The sequence below is a fragment of the Herpailurus yagouaroundi genome, unplaced genomic scaffold (assembly GCF_014898765.1).
Source record: "Herpailurus yagouaroundi ecotype Mexico unplaced genomic scaffold, PumYag 184, whole genome shotgun sequence".
Lineage (NCBI taxonomy): Eukaryota > Metazoa > Chordata > Mammalia > Carnivora > Felidae > Herpailurus > Herpailurus yagouaroundi.
Window position 1 is genome coordinate 23,909,855 of NW_024412415.1, and position 27,981 is coordinate 23,937,835.

General features: G+C 46.1%; 1 protein-coding gene across 1 annotated transcript in view; it reads left to right on the plus strand.

Moving 5' to 3' along the window:
• The window catches only part of LIPC (lipase C, hepatic type), a 161,297-nt gene that overhangs the window by 15,467 nt on the left and 117,849 nt on the right, over nt 1–27,981 (plus strand). Inside the window, exon 2 of the mRNA XM_040492818.1 lies at nt 5,580–5,706. Coding sequence (XP_040348752.1) covers nt 5,622–5,706 — 85 coding nt within the window. The 5' untranslated portion in view covers nt 5,580–5,621. The remainder of the gene's footprint in view (nt 1–5,579; nt 5,707–27,981) is intronic.

Below are 27,981 nucleotides of genomic sequence, written 5' to 3' on the forward strand. Positions count from 1 at the left end.
TTCTATTTTACTTCCATCATTTCATTTTAGTCTACTTCAGGGTATTCATTTTTTCAAATTTTCAAGTGATTTCCTTTTTTATTTCTTTCCTCTTTTTTCTCTAATCTATCAAGTCCCTTTCAACACCCAGACTAAAACACACCTAGGATCTGGCATTATTTATTCTAATTTGTGTGTGTGTGTGTTTGTTTTTAATTTTTTAATTTAAAAATTTTTTTAATTTTAATTTTTTTAATTTTAATTTTTTAACCTCATTAATTCCTCTTCTCCCTTCAAAATGACAAAACAAAGGAATTCACCCCAAAAGAAAGAGCAGAAAGAAACGACAGCCAGGGACTTAACCAACACAGATACAAGCAAGATGTCTGAACCAGAATTTAGAATCACGATAACAAGAATACTAGCTGGAGTCGAAAATAGATTAGAATCCCTTCCTCCAGAGATAAAAGAAGTAAAAGCTAGTCAGGATGAAATAAAAAATGCTATAACTGAGCGGCAATCTCAAGTGGAGGCCAGGGCGGCAAGGATAGATGAGGCAGAACAGAGAATCAGCGGTATAGAGGACAAACTTAGGGAGAATAATGAAGCAGAAAAAAAGAGGGAGATTAAGGCAAAAGAGCACAATTTAAGAATTAGAGAAATCAGTGACTCATTAAAAAGGAACAACATCAGAATCATAGAGGTCCCAGAAGAGGAAGAGAGAGAAATAGGGGTAGAAGGGTTATGTGAGCAAATCATAGCAGAAAAGTTTCCTAACCTGGGGAAAGACACAGACATCAAAATCCAGGAAGCACAGAGGACTCCCATTAGATTCAACCAAAACCGACAATCAACAAGGCATATCATAGTCAAATTCACAAAATACTCAGGCAAGGAGAGAATCATGAAAGCAGCAAGGGAAAAAAATCCTTAACCTACAAGGGAAGATAGGTTTGCAGCAGACCTATCCACAGAAACTTGGCAGGCCAGAAAGGAGTGGCAGGATATATTCAATGTGCTGAATCAGAAAAATATGCAGCCAAGAATTCTTTATCCAGCAAGCCTGTCGTTCAAAATAGAAGGAGAGATAAAACGTTTCCCAGACATAAAAAAAATACACACACACACACACACACACACACACACACACACACATACACACACACACAATTTTCCAAGGTAATATTTTAGTCCATCCATGCTGCTGTAATAGGTTATCATAGACTGGGTGAACAACAGAAATTTATAAACAAAAGAAATTTATTTCTCACTGTTCTGGAGGCTAGAAAGTCCAAGATCAAGGGATCAGCAGATGTGGGGTCTGGTGAGATCCTCACAGATGGCCATGTTCTCACTATAACCTCAGAGGAGCAAAGGAGCAAAGAATTGGGGTGCCTGGTGGCTCAGTTGGTTAAGCGTCTGACTTCGGCTCAGGTCACAATCTCATGGTTTGTGAGTCCAAGCCGCACATCCAGCTCTGTGCTAACAGCTTGGAGCCTGGAGCCTGCTTTAGATTCTGTGTCTCCCTCTCTTTCTGCCCCTCTCTGGTTCACACTCTGTCTCTCTCTCCCCAAAATAAATAAACATTAAAAAATTTTTTTTAAAGAAGCAAGGAATCTGTGTGCAGTCTTTTTTACAAGGACACTCCCCCCACTCATGAGGGCTCTGCCCTCAGGACCTTATCACCTCCCAAAGACCACATCTCTAATACCATCACTTTGGGGGCTATGCTTTAACATATGAATTTTAGAGAGGCATCCAGCCTCTAGCAGAAAATATAAAAACATCTTTAGGGCCTATTCTGTTCTTCTTGTGCCCTGATAGACCTCACAGAAGCCAGTTAGAGGCAATGGTTCAAACTTCGTGGAGAACTTGTTTTTTGAATGAAAGCTCTCCAGGCCTCAGTCCTAGAAGCTTTAATTGGATTGTTCTTGGGCTGTCCCCAAACCTGTCCACTCCCTGAGATCTCAGGCTGACTCTGATTCCAGTGCTCAGATTTTGAAATTACTGGCCCAGACCCTCTCTTTGGCTACCCTTTTCATTTTATCACTATGGTCCTACTGTTATCTACCTCCTGGAGACCCTCTTGTTTCCCTATGTAAATTAAAACAATCAAACAATAATAACTGCCATTTATTATTTCCTGCTTGCCAGGATTGCTTTATCTCTTTCCATTATGCCCTTTAACCTGATCAGGTAGATATCAGTAGTCCTTGTACAGATGGAAGAAAAAACACTAAAGCTCAGAATACTCAGGTCTTGCCCCAGGTTACCCAGTTAGGAAGTGGTAGGCCAGGGATTTGAACCTAGACCTGTCTGATTCCAAAGCCCGGGCTCTTGACCACTGAGTATGCTGTCTCCAGAATAAGTGACTGCATTTACTGAACTTCTATGAACCAGGCACTGGGCTCTGCACTTCACATGCACATCTCTAATACTCATGACGTATCTGCTTTTGTACAGAGATGATTCTCAGGCTGCAAATTCTGATGTACACGAAATGTCTTTACTTTCTGTAAGCCATCTGAATTACTGACTCCAAACTCCTGTTTTTCAAGCCCTCCCGGATTTCTTCTTTCCACCCCACCCCCACCCCCACCCCCAGTGTGCCACAGTTCTGGATCAGACACAGCAACACCTAGGCCTGGGGGTGGGGGTGCCGCCTGGTTCTCTCTCACCCACACCCCCAGGTGGCCATGGAGGGGCCTGTCCTCCCCATCTTCCATGACCTGTTAGTGCTGGAGGCTCACTGCTCTCCTACTTCCTGCCAGGCACAGGGGCATCCTTTTGCCCATCTGCCAGCACCACATAGCCATATCCCCCTTGGGTTCTGACCAACTTCTGGCAGGGTTTCTGGGAAGCCAGGGACGGTCTCCTTTGCCCTCAGACCTACAATCTTTTCATCTCCACTGACCTGCGAAACCCAAGAGACTTTCTTTCTGATGATGGGAAGGTGGGGTGCTCCTGCTTCCTTTAAAATATGTTTAGCCTTGGGGTGCCTGGGTGGCTCAGTCAGTTAAGCGACCGACTCTTGATTTTGGCTCAGGTCGTGATCTCACCGTAATGAGATCGAGCCCCATGTTGGGCTCCACACTGGGCGTGGGGCCTGTTTGGGATTTTCTCTCTCTCCCTCCCTCTCTCTCTGCCCCTCCTCTGCTCATGTGCATGTTCTCTTTCTCAAAATAAATAAATAAACGTAAAAACAAAACAAAACATGTTTAGCCCTTTGCTTGTCTTTCTTGGTTACGATTCATTTGTCCTAGGTCCTAAGTTTGGGGAAGAAAAAGGATTTGTAGAATTCTCTCTGGTTTGCCCTTCTTAAGTGGAAGCGAGAACAAGGAGGAGATGTTGGGAGAAAAATCATATTAAGTTAGTATTTCAAAGTATTATCTCTGGCTCATGCTATCCCATTTTACAGGTGAGGAGATGGAACTCATTAAGGTTAAGTAACATTTTGCTTGGCTAATAGATAGTAGACCCAGCATCCTCAGGCTCTGGAAACCTGATTCTCTGTGAAGTCCTCCTCTCTTCCCTGCCAGGAGTCTCCCCAGCAAGCTTCAAGGAAACACAGCAGAGCTTGTGCATTAAAACCACCACACAAGGGTGATGGGTTAGGAAGGCAGAGCTTGGGCAGACAGGTGCTGTCTGTATAGCACCACTGAAAGGGAACAGGCATCTTTCCTCCTATCCCACCCGAAGAGAGCCTCACAAAATGAGTTGGCATGCGATGATCGTAGGGAGATTTTGGTGAAGCAGGGACTTACAAGGGCCAGAACTTTGAAAGCCTCTTCCCATGTAGAAAGTGGTAAGAGAGTTTAATCTGCAGACATTTGGGAGGGAAGCGTCTTGGATATTCCGAAGCCACTTGGATACACTGGTATCTTGATGAGTTAATTTGCAGAGCAGACGCCCAACTTACCTAACTGCCTACTCAACATTTCCAGTTGAATGTCTGAGAGGCATCTCAGACTCCACAGGGTCAAAGCTGATTGCCTAATCTTCCCCCACCAAGCCTGTTCCACTCACAGCCTTCCCCACCTCAGCTGATATCAACCCCATTGTCCACTTGCTCAAGCCAAAGTCCTTGAAGTCATCCTCAGCACCTCTCTTTGCCTTACAGCCCACATTCCAGTAGGCGGGAAACTCTGTTGCACCCGCCTTCCAAATATACCCAACACCATCCAACCACTCCTCAATTCTGCTCTTACCATGCTGAACCAAGCCACCATCACTTCTCACTGGATCACTGCAATAGCCTCCTCACACATCTCCCCAACTTGCACCCTTGCTCATTTATAATCTGTCCCTGGCCTTGCAAACCAGAATGATCTTTTAAAGATATAATGCAAATCATGTGACTCTTCTCCTCAGGATGGTTTCCTATGTCTCAGATCATGAAAGTCAAAGTCTTTATAAGGGTATCTCCTTGATCATTGGCTTCTTTGTTGTTCCTGGAACACACCAGGCATGCTCCTACCTCAGGGCCTTTGCACTGGGTGCTCTGGCTGTCTGAAGCTCTCTTTCCCAATATGTCCACAGAGGCAACTCACCGAAACCCTTGTTTAAAGTTCAACTTCCCAACAAGGCTCATCCTGACCATTTAAAATCACTATCTCCCCGCACCTCCTGAATTCTGCTATACTTTCCCTTTTTCCATAGCTTATTACACTCTACAATCTACATAAATCTCTTGTTTACTATGTTTATTTTCTATCATCTGACTCCTCCTCCCCCCAGTGGTATATAAGCTTCACAAAGCCTGGAATCTTGGTCTGTTTTGTTTACTTGTATGTCCCAAGAGCCTAAAACAGTGCCTGGAACATAGTAGGTATGCAGGGGGAGAAAAGTTGGAATAAATAAAGTTGAAATAAAACTAGAGACCCAAGGAATATCATAAGAGTCGTACACAGTAACATTTCCCCTGCCTGACTTCTCAGTCCTCTACACAAGGAAACATTTGTTAGCACAGAGGAGAGTTTTTTCTGGGGTCACCTCCCAATGGGGCCCCCCTCAAAGGCATTCAGTCCCACATCTTTGCTTCTGTGTCATCCTCTTCTTACACTGAGGTTAGAGCTTTTCTGCCCCCTTCAGCCATAGAAACGTTTACCCCACCAACTCTTTGACTTGAGGCACCAGCCATTTTGCTAAATTCAACAGGAAATGGGCCCTCCAGCTGCTCTCCACCTGACAGAGCCCTTCTCTTTTTCTTTGTGCTTAGTCTGCAATTTGAAATACCACTGCCATGAACCAGCATCCCCTCTATCAGAGGGAGAGCTAGGCAACCGTGTGGGAGCCACTGACCCCTGACCTTTGACAGAATTTCCAAACACAACACATTAACCTAAATTGATTAATTTGGAACTATGACCTTGGCCCAAGAAGGTAAGAATACAAGACAAGATATTTGATTCTCAAAACGTATCAGTATTTTTAAAAAGCTTTTGTAAATCAACTTTTTTTGTATTAGATATAGTTAGATCTGGGCTTGCAAGGGGGTAGCAAGCGAGGTGGACACTGGGTAACATGGTTAAATGTTAATTATTAATCAGCAGGCTTCCCTGACAAAGTATCAATAGGCAATCTCTTCTTTTTAACTTCAGGAATTAGCAAGAAGACCTTGGACCCCGGATGAAACAGGAGAAATGGAAAGTCCCCTGTGTGTCTCTATTTTCTTGGTTTTGTGCGTCTTTATCCAATCAAGTGCCCATGGACAAAGCCTGGGACTAGGTAAGAGCCTGCCTTTTCTGTGGAAATGGGCATGGATTTTTTGTTCTTAAATGTCTGTCACAAAGAACATTTGTGAGACAAATTCACTGAGTGTTCTTGACGGTGTGGGACAGAACTTGATTCTATTAGTGGCATCACGGGTCACAGGGACATGTTGCCGTTCGTGCAGGACTGAAATTTTAGGAGATCTCTCTGGGGATAGAAGTCTAAAAGCACTTGCGGCTTGCACTGAATTCTCTCCCTCATGTCTGATTCAGAACCCGTCATGCCAAGACTTGGGTCTTGGGAGAATGATCTGAAAGAGTTTGGGATCTTCCCGAGAGTTAATTTGGCATCTAATTTGTGGTTGGGGAGTGCAGCTTGCAATGAAATGCTCCGTTTTGCTGAGGTTGCCTGATTGCTGGCTGTCTGAGGAGAGAGGAATTTGTAGAGTCCTGTTTCCGGTCAGGTCTAAAGAAGAGATAGCGTTGCATATTTTCTAGACTTCATGTTTTTCTGCCACAGTTTTACTCTGAGACGGAGAGATCCAACAGCAGTCACACTTGTTTGATTTATAAATTCATAAACTTGATTGATGGCCAAAGGTAGATCCAATTGTTTGACCAGGTAGGTGGATTCCAGGTTCCTGGCTAAACAGTATATTGGATCAATAAATGATGGATATGAAGGAAACTGAACAGTTGGGCCAAATTAGACAGGTATTTGGGATTTTTGTGTGTGTGCTGATTACTGGTCAGGAGCTACTCACTCTGAGGAAGAGACTTAGATTTTTCTTTCCTCAAAGACTATCTTTGGAAGGAGCTCCAAAAACCTTGAGAATCAGGAATTTAGTAACCAGGAATATACCTGAAATTTCCAGAATCTTTTGTTTCCCCTATAAGAAAAAAGGCCGTTGATTATTTTATTATTATTTTGTATCCTACATCAATACTAATTGGTAGTATTATTACCATTTCCTGAGCATTTTCTATGCCAAGCACTATGCTGATTATTTTGTATTCATCATCTCATGTGTAAAGCCATGTCCAAACATGACAATAATGATTTAGAGCCAGCCAGGCAAAATTGCTGATGATTTTCATTGCCTGGGTTGACAGGGATTTTGCTAAAGGGCCTGTCCTGACCTTCGGCCCAGAATGTTGTTTTTGTTTGTTTATTTTCCGTAGATCTAGAAAAGTGCCTGTATCATAACTGCTCAATGAATTTCCATAGTCAGAACCTGCATCCCAGAAGCCTCCCTTGTGTACCCCTTGAGCTTTAACGTAGAGTATTTTGCCTCTGGGGGAACTTTTCATTAATGGAACCATAGAGCATGTGCACTTTTGCCTCTGGCTTTTTCACTCAACATTATCCTGGTGAGATTCATCCGGGGCACGTGTATGTGGCGGTGACTCGTTCATTCTGGTGGCAGCAGCCTTCCTTTGGGTAAACATACCTCCCTTTGTTCTTCCATTGCATTGTTATTGGCCCAGACTATATTCTAGTGGAGACTTGGGGGTTGGAAGGCATGAGTGCCAAGGAGGAGGCTGAAGGGCAGGACGGCCTCCCCCAGGCTGCTGTGCATCCAGATTCCCTTCACCAGCTCTTGCGTCGCTCAGCTGCTGCTTTCCCGGGGTCTGGTTTGTCCAAAAGCTGAGGGAAACAGCCATGATTAGCAGGAGGGTTCTTCCGGGAAAGGGAGCAGAGTCAGGAGGCCTCCTGTTCCTTTGAGAGTAGAATCTCTGGGAAGAATTCTTCCTGAAAGGAGTGAGCCAGACAGATCCTGTGTGGATGCGGCTGGTGGGTCATCTTCCAAGGCATTGGCTGGAAGCAAGCACCCACAGTGGAGGCCTTGTCAGACAAGTACCTAGACTGGTGGCTCTCAACCAGAGACAAAATTATCCTCCACAATGTCCAAAGACATCTTTGGTTGTCAGAGTTGAAGAGAGAGGGCTATTGGCATGCAGTGGGCAAAGGCCAGGGATGCTGCTAAATAAACATTCTACCATGCGCATGACAGCTCCCACAACAGGTTATCCAGGGCAAAGTGTCCAGAGTGGTTGAGAGCTGAGAAACCCTGGTCTATACCAAGCTCCCACTGTCACTAGTCATGGGCCAGGAAGTACTCCCCCGAGGACCCTTCCTCCTTAGCCCCACCCCTCCCAGCCTGCCTCTTTTTGTTTTTATTAATGACATTACTAATGGACCCACCAAGGTACTGTGTTCCCAGTATGTGCCAGATGTTACCCCATCCTCACCATGTGGTAGAGTGAGCCAGCACATAGGCAGCTTGCAGGGGTCCCATGGCTGTTCAGAGCAGAGCAGAGAGAAACACCTAGAGCTCAATCTGACTGAGCCTACAGGCCTTTCTTTCTGTTGTCCTCATTCTCGATGATTTGACAGCCAGAGGCCCCTCAAAACCAATACTGCTCAGTTCCCACCCAGAAAGACAGATGGGGACAGCTGTTCCAATCTGTCAGCACCAAGGGGAACCAGGTATGGGTAGCCTCCTGACGCCCCGGGGACACGGACCTACCATCACTGTCATCCCCAGTCCTCACTGCCTGAACCCCAGACCCACCACACTGACGTTGCCATGAGAGCTAATAGTGCTCTCAAACGGAGGATCCTGCCTCTAGACCCCAGCAGCCCCCACCTTCCAGGTGTCCACCACCACTGCCTCCAGGGGCCTGCTCCTCCCTCCAGTCTCAGCCACAACTTCCAAATACCAGAAGCAGCTGAAGCCCATCCGTTCAGTGGCTCGTTCGCTTAACCCTGTGGCACAAGCATCTGCCATATACAAGGCAGTGCATGAATGCCGCAGTTCTCAAACTTCCTGGTCTCAGGGCATCATGACATCCTGAAAAATGCCTTAGGGGTCCAGAGAGCTTTTTTTTTTATATGGAATACAGCTATCAGTATTTGCCATATTAAAGACCAAAACAGAGACATTTTTTAAAATGTTGGGGCGCCTGGGTGGCGCAGTCGGTTAAGCGTCCGACTTCAGCCAGGTCACGATCTCGCGGTCCGGGAGTTCGAGCCCCGCGTCAGGCTTTGGGCTGATGGCTCAGAGCCTGGAGCCTGTTTCCGATTCTGTGTCTCCCTCTCTCTCTGCCCCTCCCCCGTTCATGCTCTGTCTCTCTCTGTCCCAAAAAAAATAAATAAAAACGTTGAAAAAAAATTTTTTTTTAAAATGTTAATGCCGTTAAAAATAACGGCGAGCCAATCCCGTATCAATACATATTATGAGAAATACCTTGTAGTTTGCAAACAATGACAATTAAAAGGGAGTGACATTGATTTACAAGAAATGTTGCAAATTTCTTTAATGTCTGGCGTCAGAGGAGAGGACTGGATTCTATTACCGGTTTTTGTATTCAGTGCATTGTGGTGTATTGTTTTGTTTGGAGTACATGAAGACAATTAGCCTCACCTATCAGCCACCCCCCTGGCCTCAGCCCACACACAGAACCACTGCGTTCCTGCCGTGGACACTGCGTCCCGCCTTGCCCCACCCGCCACTGTCCCCAACTCCCACCTCGAGCTGTCAAATCAGGGGTAGGCTGGGGGGTGGGAGGTGGGAGCCACGTGCCCTGGAAGTCCACAGTCAGGAGGTCATCCTTCATAGGGACGGTCATTACAATAGCAGAACCTGCTGAAAGTTGGTCCGTCTTTCATTTTATCACAATTCTAAATAATGTCAGTGGTAAAAAATAAACCTCCTACCCCCCAAAATAGTTTTTTGGTCAAAGTTGCAAATAACTTCTATGGGTACTGTTGAGTTTTATATATATGTTACCTTCAAAGGATCACACTTTTGTATTACTTATCCTTTAGTTAATATTACGTTCTCCATCGACGTTCATTTTGAGCGCTCCCAGTTACACGGTTGGCGCCTGACCTTCACGCATTCAGTGACGCGCTCACTGCAGGAGGAAGTGTATCACGGTTTCAAATCCCCCCAACTTGCTTTGATCATCTCATGCCTCCAGCCCCTGTGGGACTTATTGCATGTTCCTACATCTACACAGCAAATTCAGAATAAAAGATGATAGAGTGATTGTAAAAGCCAAGAAACAAAACCTCAAAACTTCAATTCTGTTACCCTCGGTGACCACTTAGAGTTTCTGTGCTTACAATTTAAAACAGTAAAACAGGGGCACCTGGGTAGCTCTGGGTTAAGCATCTGACTTCAGCTCTGGTCATGATCTTGTAGTTCGTGGGTTCATGCTCAGCCTCGGACTCTACACTGACAGCACAAAGTCTGCTTCAGATTCTCCATCCCCCTCTCTCTCTGCCCCTAAGCTCCTCTACCCCCCAATCTCTCTCTCTCTCAAAAAAAATAAACATTTAAAAAATCAAAATGAAACAGTAAAATACATATTACAGTGAACTGTGAGGTGTAATACAGTTGGCCCTTGAACACCATGTGAGTTAGGGGCAGTGACACCCTGTGCAGTCGAAAACCCACGTACAATGGGGTGCCTGGGTGGCTCAGTCAGTCAAGCATCCAACTTTGGCTCAGGTCATGATCTCTAGGTTTGTGGGCTCAAGCCCCACGTCAGGCTCTGTGCTGATAGCTCAGAGCCTGGAGCCTGCTTTGGATTCTGTGTCTCCCTCTCTCTCTGCCCCTCTCCTGCTAAAGCACTCTCTCTCTCTCAGAAATAAACATTTTAAAAAAATTTTTTTAAAGAAAATCCACATATAATTTTTGACTCCCCCAAAACTTAACTACTAACAGCCTACTGTTGACCAGAAGCCTTACCAATAACATAAACAGTCAATTAACACATATTTTGCATGTCATATATGTATTACATACCGTATTCTTACAATAAAGTAAGCTAGTGAAAAGAAAAAACGTTACTAAGAAAATAAGGAAGAGAAAATAAATTTACAATACTGTCCTGTATTTATGGGAGAAAAAATCTATGTACATTTGCATCCACATAGTTCAAACCTCTGTTGTTCAAAAGTCAACCATATTTTGTTTGGTAAGTAAAAATTTTAGTTCTTACAGGGAATACTTTTAATGCATTTGATTATCTTTAAAGTGACAATATACTCTTCCTCCTAAATTGTTCATTGCTCTAAAACTAAAGAACAAATCAAGAAAATAGCAATTCCTGATTTTTGAAATATTCCTGAAAATAATTTTGTCTTACAGAGCAGAGGCATATTAAAATGATCTGTTCTGGGGCGCCTGGGTGGCGCAGTCGGTTAAGCGTCCGACTTCAGCCAGGTCACGATCTCGCGGTCCGTGAGTTCGAGCCCCGCGTCGGGCTCTGGTCTGATGGCTCGGAGCCTGGAGCCTGTTTCCGATTCTGTGTCTCCCTCTCTCTCTGCCCCTCCCCCGTTCATGCTCTGTCTCTCTCTGTCCCAAAAATAAATAAACGTTGAAAAAAAAATTTTTTTTTTAAATGATCTGTTCTGGGTATCAGATACATGAAGTATCTGAGTCTAATAAAGGAGATAAGATGTGTATATAACATTTTCTCACAAGAACATGGAATGTGCTGAGTACCAGCAGAGAGGAGTACAATAGATTGAATGCTTGTATTCCCCCCATATTTGTGTTGAAATCCTAACCCCAATGTGATGGTATTATGTGTGGCCTCTGTTCATAAGGGTGGAGGCCTCTGAATGGGATTAGCACCCTTATAAAAGGGATTCCAGAGAGCTTGCTCTTTTTCCAACACATGAGGAAACGAGGAAGCAGACTCTCGCCAGACCCTGACCGTGCTGGCACCCAGATCTCATACTTGCAGCCTCCAGAACTGTGGGATACAAGTTTCTGTTGGTTACAAGCCACCCAGTCTATGGCAGTTTGTTAGAGAAGCCCAAACTGATGGAGACAAGGGGCAGGTAGAGATGCAGAAGACACACACTTCCACGTGTAGGGCAAGGGAAAGCTCTGGGGAGACCCACAGCGCTTGAGCAGGGTCTTGCAGGGGGGAATCTAGACCAAAGAAAAGGAGGCTTTCCTTGTGCATAAGCAAAGGTACACAACCAATAAAGTCCATGTGTTTTTCAAGCCCAAACACCTCCCCAAAACAGGCCTTGTGGGATGAAGAAAAAAAAATGCAAACTGTAGGTAGGAGTTGACCGCAGCATTGGGTCACAACTGCTGACAACTGGAAACAACCAGAATGCCTAACAATATACCATCCAGCTAGCACCAAATCCATCTTTAAACAAGCATTGTCTCAAATACCTACTAAAGTACTAAAAGTTCCAGGAACTTTGGGGGATCATAAAGATGGAATGCACAAATATAAGGCTTAATGCTGGCCCTTGGGTGCTCATAGTACAACATGAGGGATCTTAACCTGGCATGATGTTTCTGAGAGTCTGGAGGTCTCCTCAGATGGCACCCAAGACCATGTCTATGTGCCCTTTGAGTTGGGGAGAGAGGTCATAACTGACAGATTATCAAAGGGAACTGTGACCTCCAAAAAGTTAAACAACAACTGGTCTTGAGGCTTTTAAAAACAAGTACAAGGAGGGGCGCCTGGGTGGCTCAGTCTGTTAAGCATTCTGTTGTTGGTTTCAGCTCAGGCCATGATCTCACAGTTTCGTGAGTTCGAGCCCCGCATTGGGCTCAGTGCTAACAGTGCAGAGTCTGCTTGGGATTCTCTCCGTCTCCCTCTCTCTGTGCCTCTCCCCGACTCATGCTCTGCCTCTCTCAAAATAAATAAACAAACTTAAAAAAGTAAAAATAAAAAAATAAGTACGAGGAAATTCTGTAGGCAATAAAGTAGAGGAAAAAACAGGATTGAATAATGTACATATTAATCACAACTGAAAAAACTATATACATGCATATTGCCAGTGATTTGAAGTATATTTAAAGATATATATAGAGAGAGAATTTAAGGCTATTGAGTAAGTGTTTTTAAATTATTTATAAGTAAAAGAAAAAATTTTTTTTAAAATCCTGGGGGTGCCTGGGTGGCTCATTCAGTTGAGCATCCAACTCTTGATTTTGGCTGAAGTCATGACCTCATGGTTTATGAAATCAAACCCTACATCGGACTCTGCGGCTGGTGGTTCAGGGCCTGCTTGGGATTGTCTCTCTCTCTGCCCTCTGCAGGCTCTCTCTCTCAGAATAAATAAATAAATAAATAAACATTGTTTTTTAATCCTGATTATCTGCAGTTAGATTGGTCTTGGATTTGTTGCCCCAAGAGGGCCACTGGGAAAAGCCACACCTTGTATGATGCCTTCAGACCTGCCACCTCCACTATCATAGGCTCAGGCCCAGAATCATTCCCCCCCCAGTGGGATGTACAAATCCCTGACAGGCCTCAACAATTGCAGGGAAGGTCACTTTGAGTAATGTTGCAGGTGATATCCAGAGATGGAGCTCGTTCATTGGGAGTGTCCAGGGAACAGGAATCCACAGGCCAGCCACCAGCATGCTAGTGAGACTCTATCTTCTCTCTGCTAAAGCACAGATCCTATCCACTGCCAGATGTCCTGGCCCAGCCCCTCGAGCCCTCCTGAGAGTAACACATCCAGAGAGGACAAGCCTGAGGTAAAAGGACAGCAGCCTGTCTTCCATGCTGCTTGGCTTTCACAGGGGACCCAGGACCTGAGTCCTTATTCTTTAATTCTGGGTCGGGTGAATGGTACATTTTCAAAAAGAAACTGATTATTGAAGGAAGTAAGCCTGGGAACAGACTCTAGCACTTGAATAACCAAGTGAGTAATCCAGCCAAAGCCAACTGGCCAGTACAGAGATCCCTGCGGCAACCTCCTCCCGCTTTGTTTCCCTCCACCAGCTGCCACAGTGCTGGGTCCTCACAGGCAGGTCATCAGGGAGGGGACAGGAGGGCGGGGGCTGGTCTACACACAGGACTGAGCAGTCCCGGTTACACTGCCCATGGGAACGGGGCACGCTGACCTCAGCCTGGGGTGTCCCTCACCTCCACAGGATCCATGCTGGGCAGAGGGCACAGCCATTTGCACAGCCAGGAAGGAGGGTGGTTATGCTAGGTTTCCCAGGACGGTGTCCATTTTAGAGAGGGACCTTTCAGCTGGGGATTGAGGTCCAGCCCCCTAGGGAAAGGGGCTGGCCAGGGCCAGGCAGGACACCTGGATCCCTGACAAACAGGCTCGGGGTCGTGGCTGGACTTCAGCCCCGGTGTGGAAACCAGAATAATGGGAGGGAGCCCAACCAGTGCTGCAGGGAGGGGAGCTCACACTCAGGCACCAACCTAGGGCAAGGAGACAAACTCCAGTGGCTCCTCCACACTGAAAGATTGGAGGTGCCAGCCACGCTTGTCAAGAGCAGGTGCAATTCATAGACGCAGCCACAAGGTAGCACAGTGAAGACCTAACTGTTTCAGGGTTTCAGGAGGGGATTTCAGGTTTGGGAGAATCCGAGTTTCTGGATGACTCTGGAAAACTCAGGGCTGTTGGCTAACCTCCCTTTCCTCTCTGTTTAGGACTCTATTTCCAGAAACACTGGTAGTGTTGATCTTCCCACAATGGTGCTTTAGGGGGAGGGGTGGGGAGGAGTGAGGAGAAAATCAAGTGCCTCAAAGGGGAGGCCTCCTCGTCTGTCCAGAGCATTTTCACCTCCACATCCACAAGTTCACCAGGGCTCTGGTGAACTACCTGTGGCACTATTTCATGAAAAGTTGTGTGGCCATTAAGAATATTTCTGATGAGGGGCGCCTGGGTGGCTCGGTCGGTTGAGCGTCCGACCTTGGCTCAGGTCACGATCTCGCGGTCCGTGAGTTCGAGCCCTGCGTCGGGCTCTGTGCTGACAGCTCAGAGCCTGGAGCCTGTTTCGGATTCTGTGCCTCCCTCTCTCTCTGCCCCTCCCCTGTTCATGCTCTGTCTCTCTCTGTCTCAAAAATAAATTAAGGGTAAAAAAAAAAAAAAAAGAATATTTCTGATGAAGGGACGCCTGGGTGGCTCTGTCGGTTGAATGTCCAACACTTGATTTCAGCTCAGGTCATGATCTCAGGGTCATGGGATAGAGCCCGTGTCAGGCTCCATGTTGGAGCCTGCTTGGGATTCTCTCTTTCTCTTTCTTTCTCTCCCTCTGTCTTTCTCTCTCTCCCCCTCTGCCTCTCTCCAATGTTCACACTCTCTCTTGCTCTCTAAAAAAAATAAAAATAGTTCCGATGAAGATACGGAAGTGGCAACACTGAGTAGTATTTACAGTATTCATATTAAGCAGGGAAAAGTCAGTATACCTAGTTGTGTGTGTCCTGTGATTACAACACTAAAAATATGTGTGTGTGAGGAAAAGAATGCTACTAGAAAATGTACAAGAATTTTTATACTTCAGTTGAATTTATACCTAAATTTTTGTTTCTGCCAAATTTTTTACAATGTTATAGTGTGTGTATATATATGTAGTACATTTACTTTAATGACTGGAATCATTTTAAAAATAAATTTATAGCAAAATGATAAAATGGATTTGACCAGATTGGTTTAGTGGTTTAGAATCTTATTAAATTTATTTATTTATTTATTTATTTATTTATTTATTTATTTATTTAAATCTCTTTATTTAAATAAATTTAAATTTATTAAACCAGTAAATCTTATTAAAATAAGATTTCTGAACCCCCATCTGCAGTTCCTAATTCAGTGGGGACTGGGGCAGACCCGAGAATTTGCATTTCTAACATGTCTCCAAGTGCTGTTGCTGGTCTGAGACAATGTCTGGGGAACCACTAGTAAAACAAAAAAAGCTAGTCAATGGCAAAACAAGACTTGAACCCAAGTGTCCTGACTTTCAGACTCAGGGCTCTTCCTACAGAAATAACACAGGCCTCTGGGGCAAACCTGGCTTCTTTTCCAAGTTTTCTGGTAGGGAAGGGGGTGGGATCAACATTGATTGATCCTGGATTTTGACCTCCCTCAGGGGTAGCGATAGCCCAAATAATACAAAACCTCATGATATTCATCCAATTTATTCCTCTGAAATAAAATATGGGCATGTCAAAAAGAAAGCGATTCTTGAAGAAAAATCCCCAGCTGATACTTACTTGTAATTAGTGGGAAAATACTAGTTGCAATAGCTAATTAACCATACACAGTGAACCCCTCCTTGGCAGGCCTGAAAATAGGATCAAGAACATTCTTTTCAGATGAGCCGGGCATTTCCCAAAGCTGGGCAGAGCTGTGGATTCTCAGTTGACTAGGGCTGGCCTTTCTGATTGCGAAAAACTTTCTGGTGACAAATGTTCCAGCTTCCTTGTCCTCAGAGAATCCAAAAGAGTGAAAACAACATAACTGCTTTATACTGAAACAATAACAAGATCAACAGCAGCACGTTATAACACTTATTAACCACCTACTGTGTGCCAGGCCCCACTGTCAGTACAAAACTGCATCCCTGAAGTTACAAAAATGAAAAAGCATGTTTCATTTCATCAAGGAGGTTTCCAACTGACGGGGTCTCTGGCTCCCTACGTGCGTGTGTGTGTGTGTGTGTGTGTGTGTGTGTGTGTAAAGATTGGGAGAAACACAATTTCAGTACAATGTGATAAGTACACAAATAACATTATGTATAAAACACCACAAGGCCATGAGGCAGGAGAGGTTGGCTGGGAAGATAGAGGAAGGGATATTTGGGTTGAGTTTTGAAGGAAAAGATGTGGAAGGATGTTGTAAGCAGAAGAAAAAGCATAAAGCAATCTTGGAGACTTGAAAAATGATAATGAAATTGGGAATCCCTGAGGTCCTTGGCTGTGGCTGGGGTAGGAAGGGGGCAGGAAGGGGGCACGTAAAAGAAATGGCCAGAGGTGAGGACATCCAAGACCATGCTAAGGAGTTTGGTCCTTACCCTGGAGCACTAGGGCCACCACTGAAGCTGGTGTTTGAAAAAAGAAATAAGGCCGCATGCTGCTGTTTTTTTTTTTTTTTTTTTTTTTTTTTGCTGAGTGGATGGTTTTATCCCTCAGCCTGAGACCATGGCCTCTCTGTGGTGGAAGCAATGGTATCCTGAGGAAAAGACAGGGGTGGGCTCAGAAGCCACCAGCTCTGCTACATCACCTGACAGGCACCCACAAACACTCAGATCTTCCTCCCAGGCAGGCCCCAGCCTCAGGCAAGTGTCTTTGAAGTTTTTGTGTTAAGTGCCATTCCTAAGTGGGAGGAATTTACACCAATGAAATGAGACGGAACACATAATAGAAGCTTGAAAAGGAATCTTCCGTGTAATAGAAGCTTGAATAGGAATCTTCCATGTAAAAAGTACTGTATTCTAAGTCCGGAAAGAGAGTCATTCGGAAATTCCACGTTGTACTAGCTTATAGACCCAGAGCAGTTTCAATTTGAAAAACTCATTCCCCACCCACATGATACTGCTTGCTTCTTACAACATCTCTATAAAGAATGTTTCCTGGGCAGGTATCAGTATGCCCAATTTAGAGATGTAAAAGCTCACCAACCAAAGACCATCAGGAGCACACTTGAAGTCAAATGAAAGGCTTATTTACCTTACTGCAGCAAGAAAGAACACACCCAGAGAAACCCTGGGGTATCCCAATGTGAGATGTCGAGGGGAGCTTCTTAGAAGATTGGGATTTGCTGGCTGAAACCAAGAAGTGGGGGATGCAGGGGGAATTCTGGATTGAAATCTGTCAAAGGGATAGTGGGCAACTCAGTGACCACGCATCTTCATAATTTAATAATCAATTAGTTATTGTTAACTCACTATCGCACAATTCAGTCAAGAATGATCTAGGCAGGAAGGTGAAGGTGGGGCTAGTGATCGAAATGCTACAAGAGCAACATTCAGTGCTGTTAGTCCAAAGAGGGGAACGTGTAGTCACGTTTTCAGTTTCAATGTGGCCTCCTCTCTGTCTTGCCACAAACACAGACATAGAAAGTCCTGGCGGCACTTTGTATCTATTCTGTGGGCCTTTGGGCGGCACTTTGTATCTATTCTATGTTCAGTTGGGAACTTCAGGATCTGGCTGCCCACAGGGCTGGTTTTTGGTGCTGTTGTGTTTTGTTCTCGTGTTCTCATGCCCCAAGAAACCGAGGAATGTTCCACTGCACCAGCTGCACAGACCCTTTGGGTGGCTGCGTCCACCATCTGTGCCTCTGACTTCCCGTGAGTGTCATGCAGGGTCCCTTCCAGCACTGACACCCTGGGTGTCGCCAGGACTCATCGAGAGGTCGCTGCAGTGCCCTGAGACCTTCGATGTCTGCCTCATCTGATGTCAGCCATTTAAAGGTTAATGGGAGAGAAAACTATGAAAGCCAAGTTCTGTCCACTTTAAACATGAGACATTGCCCCCTGCCTTAACCCTAGTGTGACTCAATTGCCTGGAGCGAATCAAAGATTCCCAAACACCAGGAGGACAAAGGCACAATTCTGTAAGAACAATCCAAACAGTAAATGACCGTCAGACAATTTCTTTCCCAATGTGTTTCCTACAGGGTCAGACATGCATGTGGGCTTGCCTGAAGGGCAAGGGGCAGGAGAAGCCTCCCAAGGCCCCTGGGAGTCTCACTGATGCACATTTCTGGTGGTCCCAGCGTCCCCCACAGAGCCCAAATGGTTATCTTGGCCTTCAGAAGTACCCTACTGTAGATGTGAGTGCCATGGGAGCCTGGGACGCATGCCAAGCCTCTCTGGGCCTGACCACTTCTGACCAAAAGCTTACCCTCCCCACACTCAGTATGAGTGACAGCCCCCTCCTCAGAGGCCCAGGAGGAAACTGTGTCTGGACAAAGTCCTGGTCCCTCTTATCTCAGCTTCTTTCACAGCTCCTGGTTCCCCAAAGTCAAGCTCACAAACCAGGTGCAACCACAAACCCAGGCAGCCCGAAGAAAGGAGAGGCCCCATGATTCCAAGACTGAAAATTCTGGGCCAATTTAAGGACACCAAGGGTACTTTTAAAAAGCTAACATGTTTTTATTCACCCAAGAATCCTCTATGTACAGAACTGCTTTCACAAACTGAGCTGGACTCTCCAAGACCTCTCTGAGGCTTGGTGATACCACAAGAACATCTGAGAAATCTCCGTTCACCAGATGCTCCCTGCTTCCTATAACATGGGCCTTGCCATTATTCCATGACCAGGTCCTCTTGGCGTGTAACTGTTCATGCCCTGGCCTCCCCCCTCATGCCACACAGAGAGGCTCCTGCCCCTGAGATTCACGATAAGGATGGGTGATGTTGAATAGGAAAGTTCTGGAGGAAACACTCATGAGGGAGGGTGGGGGGTTAGCCTGTCCGCTTGCCCCAGAAAATACCCCGAATGACCCATTCAAGCAGAGAAGTCCATACTCAAAGGATGATGTCTGGGGCATGGATTTATTCCCAGATTTAGCCACACGCCGGCTCTGTGCCTGGCCTGTGCGAGGACTCCCACAAAGTCAACATTTGTCCAGTCCACTAGTGCTGTAGCTGCCACGACAAAGGACTCAAACCACAGAAATTTCTTTTCTCACAGTTCTGGAGGTCAGAAGTCTGAGATCAAGGTGTTAGCAGAGTTGGCTCCTTCTGAGGCTTCTCTCCTTGGTTGGTATTTGCCTGTCCCTTCTTTATCTTCACGTAGTCTCCCTCTGTGCATGTCTGTCCTAATCTTCTTTTTTATAAATCATGTGGAATTAGGGCCCATGCTGGTGACCTCAATGAACCTTAATTACCTCTTTAAAGACCCTGTCTCCAAAGACGGTCACATTGGGACATACGCAGAGGGTTAGGACTTTGACATATGAATTTGGGGAAGGGTGGGGGACACAACTGAGCCCAGAACAACCAGCCAGCACTTTCAAGACCCTGCTCTGACCTGGGCCCCGAGCCAGGCACTGGGGACACTGTAGACATGTCACAGTTCTATTTGAGCTTCAGCCACCCCCGGGGGCTTCAGGGTTATAAAAAGAGGTTTATAAATATACATGAGATTGAAAAGTGAGTAGTAAGTCTGCATGCTCTGAATCAGGCCCAAACAGGGGAGCCTTTGCTGTGGGGGTGCAGGAAGCCGTGGCCCAGCTGAGAGGCCCAGGAGCCAGCTGGCAGCTGGCGGGGGGAGGGGGCGCAGCCTCTTTCAACAGCATGATTAAGACTTTCTGGCAGCACGAGCAATAACTGGCAGGAAACCAAGAAGGAGCCATTTATCTGGCTCATATTGCGGGTAAGTGATAAAACTTACCCTCTGGCGTGGTGCCTGAAAGACCCATCATCTTTGCTGGAGTGTGCTCAGTGTGAGCCCGTACAATGGCTCTCTCTGGCTTTGAGAGGCCGTTTTCCCACACAAGCTGTCTTCAGCCAGGCTGTTTCCTAGACTGGTCCTGGCCTCAGCCAAGGAGAAAGGACCTAAGGTCAGCTGCCATTTTGTCCTGGGTGCCTGCCTCCCTTGGTCTTCACCCCCTGCAGAACCAAAGGAGAAGTGGATGGTCGACCGCCCAGGGACGAGGCAGGACTGGGAAGATAAACACTGAGCCTCATCTTCCTATCTGGGCACTGGCCCCTGGTAGAGGCAGAAAACAAACCATCCACTCCTGAGGGAGACTCTGGGTAACAAAAGAGAACTGGATTTGGAGTCTAAGAGCCTGGGTCTCGGTCCCAACTACGTCACTTACCAGCAGGTGGCCTTGGGCAAATCACCGTGGTCTCTAGGCCTCTGCTAGTGAGCAGAGGTGATTGTTACAGACCCCATAGGGTTGTTGGGAGGATGGAATGGGGTCACATGGGGAAAGCACTTCACAACTATGTATTGTGAGCCATAAACAAATATTTGTAAGCGTCTAGCATTTACTAAGTCATCTGACCATTATAATACTCACCTGATTCATGCACTACCCCCAACATTTTTCCCACTTTTTAAAAAAAGTTTTTTTTAACGTTTATTTTTGAGAGACAGAGAGAGACAGAGCATGAGCAGGAGAGAGCAGAGAGAGGGGGGGACACAAAATCTAAAGATGGCTCCAGGCTCCAAGCTATCAGCACAGAGCCCGATGTGGGGCTCAAACTTATGAACCATGAGATCATGACCTGAGCCAAAGTCAGACGCTTAACTTACTGAGCTACCCAGGCGCCCCTCTCTCCCACTTTTTATTTAAAAAGCATTCAAGTACAGGGACACTTGGGTGGCTCAGTCGGTTGGGTGTCCGACTTCGGCTCAGGTCATGATCTCACAGTCCGTGGGTTCGAGCCCCGCGTCGGGCTCTGGGCTGACAGCTCAGAGCCTGGAGCCTGTTTCGGATTCTGTGTCTCCCTCTTTCTCTGACCCTCCCCTGTTCATGCTCTGTCTCTCTCTGTCTCAAAAATAAATAAACATTAAAAAAAAAAAGCATTCAAGTACAGAAAAAGTTGAAAAGATAGTACAATGAGTTACTGTATTCCCTCTAGATAGGTTCAATAATTGTTAACATTTTAGTATATTTGCTTTATCTCTCTATATATGTATATGTGTGTATGGATTGCAGAACCATTTAATTCTCTCTCTCTATATATATGTGTGTGTATGTGTATGAATATATGTATCTTATCCCTCTCTCTCTCTTATATATATATATATATATATATATATATATATATATATATACACACACACACTCTCTATGTATATATACATACATGTGCGTGTGTGTGTGAATACATGTGTCTTATCCCTCTCTCTCTCTCATTCATATATATATATATATATATGCCAACTCTTCCATGGCACTTGGCTCACCGCTCTTTCATTATCTGCCAACATATCTCTCTTTCCACCATACTATGAGCCCCTCAAGGCAGAGTCAAGTCTTAGTCACCACTGTATCCCCAGGACCCACACAGGCTTGGCATGGAGTAGGCTCGTGGCAAATGACCATTGAGTATATGCCTCCCCATCAAGGGGCTAAGTAACATACATTTAAAAAATATTTTTTTAATGTTTATTCATCTTTGAGAGAGAGAGACAGAGAGACAGAGAGACAGACAGACAGAGTGTGAGTGGGCAAGGGGCAGAGGGAGAAGGAGACATAGAATCTGAAGTAGGCTCCAGGCTCTGAACTGTCAGCGCAGAGCCCAAAGTGGGATGCGAACCCATGAACCATGAGATCATGACCTGAGCTGAAATCGGATGCTCAAACAACTGAGCCGCCCAGGCACCCCATCTTTTTTAAATCAATGAGTTTTAAGTCATTTCATTCAGCAAGTTCCACATCCCTGCTGGAGATAATGGAAAACATCCCAGAGGTACAGGAAAACCACCTCAGATCCTGCCCTACTTCCTCAGCTAAAAACACAGGGACTCTGAAGTCATTCGGGGCTCTTGATTAGAAGCTGCAGTCAACATCTATGACAGAGCTATCGATTGGCAGGGAAGGAATGATCCCCAGACCATAGCCTACTCTGAAAAGTACACACATAGGGACACATGGAAGCTGGCTCTGCTCCCATTATGGATCTTACAGAAGTGATTATTCTAAGTCCTTTGGGTTTCCACAGAACCAGGAAACCGCTTTCAGGCTAGTGAGAGTGGGGAGAGGGCATGCACATCACGTGTGTGTTGTCTTCTTGCCTGTAAATTTCCCACAATGTTGGCTACCTTAATGGGTGTTTAAGCTTCCCCCAGCTTCAGATGTTGCTCTCTAAAGCAAAGCTTCTCAAACTTTAATGTGCATACGAATCATCTGGGGAGCTTACTAAAATGAATGTTGTGTTTCAGTACATCTGGGATAGGCTCCAAGATCTTGCATTTCTAATAAGCGTCCAGGTCATGCCAGTGCAGCTGGTCCCCAAACCACACTTTGAGAAGGAAAGTTTTAAAGAACATAAAATAGCTCCTCATTTACTCAGTGATTTAGTATTTAGCACCTACGACTCAATATAAGGCAGCGTGCTTGCACTGGAGGCACAGGGAAATGAGAAGAAATATAAAGACAAATAAGACATAATTCTTCACCTCAGATCAGCTGGATATGCCTAATTACTGTGTCTAGCATTTTGCTTCAGTTGGCTTAATTCTTACAACAATCTATAACCTATAAATTGTGTGTTGTTATTCTCCTTTCACACATGAAGAACCTGGAGGACATACAGCCTAATTGCTTTGTCCAAACGAGGAAAAGGATGCAAGGAGATTTGAACTGAGCTCTACTTGACTCCAAGGCCTGTGTCTTTCCCCCGCTCAACCTTCTGACAGCTGGTCTTGAACTTCTTCTCATCGAGTCCTCAGACTTGATGGTAGGCGGGTAGGGAGAGCCCTGCTACAGCAGACTGGCAGTAGCCCTGAGGGAGAGAAGGGGGGCAGTATGGGACAGGGGGTCCTGAATAACGACCAGCGGGGGGCAGGGATTAGAACCCAGCAGTTTGCTCTCGAGTCTTCTACCTCTTCTAGGTAATACATTGTCCTAACGTGGTGGATCGGACACCCCCACTGGCAAAACTTTAGCCATGAATTATGGCATGAGCTTGGTCACCAAATGTCTGTGTGACTTTGGATAAATCACTGCCCTCACCTGGACTCAGAGTTGGGTGCTCTGTAGGTTCTTTCCTCTCTGACAAAAGTCATCCAGCTTCGCTTTTTGTTATGTTCCCACTTGAGGTTCCCTCAGCCCCAACCTGTTAGCTCAGGACCAGGAGTTTCTGGAGCTAACCCTGCAGTCTTCTTCCTCTTCTCCTTCCTAATCTCACACATGTTACCAAGGGCATACCTTGCCCCGGACCCTGTGCCCAGGGCTGGGGAGGCAAAGGCAATAGGATACACTCCCTCCCTCAAAGAGGAGACCCAAATTAGACCTAAGATATGGAGCAGAATGGCCTCCCTCAGGCCCCCGGCATGCAGTGCAGAGCATCTAACTCAGCAAGGGTGGGCAACTGTCCCGAAAACCAAGGCTTCCCCAGGATAGTCCACTTTATCCCCCAGCAACCCCCTGAGGTGAGTGCTATTATTGTCCCCATTTTAAAGATAAGGAAAAGGAGACTTACAGAAGTCACGTGACTGGCCCAGAGTCACACACTTAGTAGGGATTAAGTAAACTGATGTGCACAAAAACACTTTCCAGAGCATCCGGCAAGTAGTAAATGAATGGCGACTAAAATGCCTCTTGTAAATGGCAGAGCAGGGAGTAGAAGCCAGTTATCCTTCTCAGACACGCCACAAACGGGCAAGTTAGAGCAACAACTTCCCTTGAGAACACAGACCAGCCTCCTCACTCGCCACGTGTGGTGAGAAAACTGCTGGAGAGAGGCAAATGAACCCTTGAGAAAGAGCCTGAGAGGCTCCGGAGCACACGAGAGGGGGCGCTGCATGCACCGTGGAGGTGGCAGCGGTCAGGCACGCTGGGGAGGCTGTGGCGGGCAGAGGCAGCCCCAGGGCCCTTTGTCCTTCCTAGATGGCTGCTCAGCCCAGCCCAGCTGCTCCACGTTTCGGCTGTCACGCTCCCCATCTGGGTAATGGAGTGTTATGAAGCATGTTGGAGGCCATCAATTTGTGCTTAACTGCGTGTTCATTGGGTTGAATTTCCAGGGATGCTCCATTCAGATCCACAGCGGAGGTAAATCTTGCTCCTTCTCATTCGACGGCATAGAATTAAGATGCCGCCCAACATCTTCTCCCAAAGAAATTGAGATTTATGGGTCACTGTCAATACAAACACATGTTGGCCATTATTTGTATGTCTCCTCGCTCCTCGGGACTGATTGCTATTTACTCTGAAAGATAAATGTGGCTTTATAATCCATGAGGGTTGCTGGGAAGGATAGGTTTTAAAGTACATTTGTTTCTTCCCTTGGAGACTTTTTCATCCCACTTCCTTCTGTTTTGTCTGGTGGTGTAAGCCCCACCCTGCCCCCACCCCTTGGATACTCTGATGTATCTGAGGCTCCAGAACAGACACCAGAGGAGCTGGTGTTGGTGCCAGTGTGACAATACAAGACACTTAGCACCTTCATAGCAAAACAACTACTGTCTTGTGGGGTGACACCACAAATACATGATCAGGTGCCAGAGACCAACGAGCCTGCTGGAGGAGCAATAGGTAAGCCCCTCTTGAACACTTGTGGCCTTCTGTGTTGCTGGATGGGGTGTGGAAACTGAGGCAGGAACGGACTCACGAACTCACATAAGTCATGGTTTTGACAGTAATTCTCAAACTGGAGCCTGCATCCGAGTTGCCAGGAGAGTTTGTTCAAACAGATGTCTGGGCCTCGTTCCAGACCTCCTGATTCAGTAGGACTAGGGCAGAGCCCAGGAATTTGCATTTCTAATGAGGTCCCAGGTGATGCTAACACTGAGACTGGTCCTGGATCCCCGCTGCAGAACTGCCTTAGAACAAGAGGGAGAAGTATTTCAGGCCGTGAGTGGGAGAGAGGAGGCTGTTGGCAGTGTTTGGCACTCTGGGTAAAGAATAGCAACATCTAAAGAGGAATTTTTATCGTTTTGCTGGGCAATGTGTGATTTAAATCCTTTTCTATGAAGTCTTCAGTTAAAGGTCAATTTCCATTAATAAGCTGTCAATTTGAATCTATTCTGGAAAGGCATTGAAGTGCTAATGAGGCTGGGACCACCCAGGCTACCCATTGGTGGTGTGCTGTACCTAGATTACTAGGAACGTCATGGTCTGCCTACTGGGAAGTTTTCATAACTTTATTGGGTGACATTTATGAGGAGATCCCTGGTGTTAATAACAGAGCCCTCGGTGCTGGATCCCACAAAATGGTCCCTAAGAGATTTTTCCTGCAATAGTCAGGATTTACAGGTGAAAGTAGACCCCAGGCAATAAAGGCACATAGTCTAAACACTCAGAGAATTCCATGTTGAATATTAGAAGGCTGTTGGAGGCAGATGATAGCCTTTTCCGTGCACCAGAGATCGCACGTTGTGAGTCATAGGGCGGCAGTTGCCCCAGGAAATGTACTAGGATGAATCAATATGCGCTGAAGCTAGACAGACCCAAGCCATCCCCATCAGAGTCCAGTGGGCTGGGCGGGTCATCACTTGGGACTCATTACCTGGAGGCAGGCATTCCCAGAGCAATCAAAGGTCCTGATTCTCACAGGATTGGGAGGCTGGTAGTAAGGCAGGTGGTATGGTGGGGGTGGAAGAAGATCAACCTACTTGAAGATGTGAAAAAGGTAGGCAAGAATATCCCATGATTGTATTAGTTGGGACTTTGGATCACAAGGACAGAAATCTAACTCAAATTAACTTGAGGAAAAAGGAGGATTTATTTACTCACATAACAGGGATGTCCAAAATACAGGCTTCAGGTACAGCTGGATTTGTGCCTCTAATAAAGTCACCATGTCTCTCAATTCTCTCTCTCTTCCTCCTCCTCTTCTTCCCCCACTGTCTTTCTCTTTCTTCCTTTATCTCCCTCCCTCTGTGTTGACACTTGGGAGTCCCACATCTCTTTGCTCCTTAGAGCTTACAATTCCAGAGAGATTATATCTTACCATAGACCTCTGGCAAACATTCCAGAAAGAACTCTGCTTGGCCGGGTGCTCACCCCTAAATAGATAAATATGGCCAGAAGGTTGGGATCTCCAGCTGGCCTGCTTTGGGAACCGTACATACTCCTTGGGTAGAATCAGCTCTGCCCAAATTTGACCGAGCACAATCCACAATCCACAGAGAAAGGGCACTTTCTCTGAAGGGGAGACTGCAACCAGACCAGAGAGGATTGGAGGTGATGTATGAGGGTGAGGGGGGCAGGAAGAATTTCCCTGTCCCTGCTTACAAACCTTGACTATGCACATTGGGCCCCTGCTGAAAGGTTTGTCGCAGCAGCGAATTCATGGAGGCAGAGCTGGCCTCAAGAGTGTGGGAAAAATCCTGATGACCTGGCAGGCTCAGTTGGTTTGTAGGGCAATGGATTGTCAATTGGTTTTTGAACACATAGGATTGTTCCCTCCAAGGACAGTAGATGCGTAAAATACATAAAAGCAGTCAATAAATATTTTTCTCAAGTTTGAGAACCACTGCTCCATACATACATTTGATTCGATTTAAGTTCGAAGGGACCGCCTCCTATAAAAACTGAGATTTACATTACAGGTCTGAATTTCGAGGGGTATAAACATGAAATTGTTTTAAATCTCTCCTAGCCCTGACTTCAACCGTGTACTATCAAGCCAAACTTTTCCATCCCTTAATAACATCTTGGGCAGATTTAGAACTTAATAATAATGATATGAACTTAACTTTTGGTCAGTTCTATTATGAAAACTAGCCCAATTTATTATTACTTAATTCCAAGGCCTCAGTCTCACATCCATTTGACATTCTTCCTTTTCTCCTCATGAGCTAGATTCGGGGAGAAGGTGTGACTTGAAGTGGGGAGGAGAGGTTTCTATCCTTTGACTCCTCTTCCCACTGCATCACTGTGGGATAGGAGAGGAGAGGAGGACTGGTTCTGGAATTGCTCTCTGGGGGAGCTAGGAGCAGGACAAAGGTGGGGGACACAGATTCTGTTTGTTGGTTATCTAGTCTCACTTTGGCTTACTCTGGGCCCATCTGCTGCTGGTGGCCTTAGCTCCAGGATGGTCCTGTGAGGACAGGTGCATAGCTTTCTGAGGGTCCTGTCAGTGTGAACCCAGCCCATCTGTCACAGAGAAGGACAGTTGCAGCCCCCTTTGGCTTCTCCTGTGGTCCATGCCCTCCCAATCTGTACCCCTTTACAGAGCCTCAGAAACCAGTGAGGTCTTCCTCTTCCCACCCTCTGTCTTGGGGCTGAGGGAAACTGAGGTGAGGGAATCCCTTCACCCACCTTGTCTGAGCCTCCCATCTACCATTGGCAGACACGGGGCACAGCCTCCACATTCACACAGAGCCCCACAAACTCCTATAGACACAGGTCAAACTCTCCGCCAGACTCTGTCAGCATATCCCCACCACAGATGGGGCCAAGAGTCTGAACATCTGAGCAAGCATCCAGCCTGGAGAAGTAAGACGAGTGCTGCCTCCTGCAGATAGCCTCACCCTGCAGCCTCCATAAACAATTCTGACAGATGCCCCCAACTTGACCTCAAGATGAAGAGTCGCAACGGGAGGGCACAATGGGAAGTTGTCTTCCCACTTTCTTCTACCTCCCTTCTCCCACTTATCTCCCTCCTTGTGGCCAGAGGAGGGTGGGTAACGGTAACCAGGCCTGCTTCCTCAGGAATCTGGCCCCGTGTACTGAGAAGTCTCTTTAGAGACTATGGGTTACTAAACACCTGGGAGGTTCTGCCGCCAGTCCTGTTCTCTGTCCTCTTACACTTGCTATTTGCAACGTCTTTTCACATACATTATCTCAGCTGGCCTCACAATAATCCTGTGAGACATTTAGCCTACAAGGAAACAGGCTCAGAGGGGTTAAGCAACAGGCCCAAGGTCA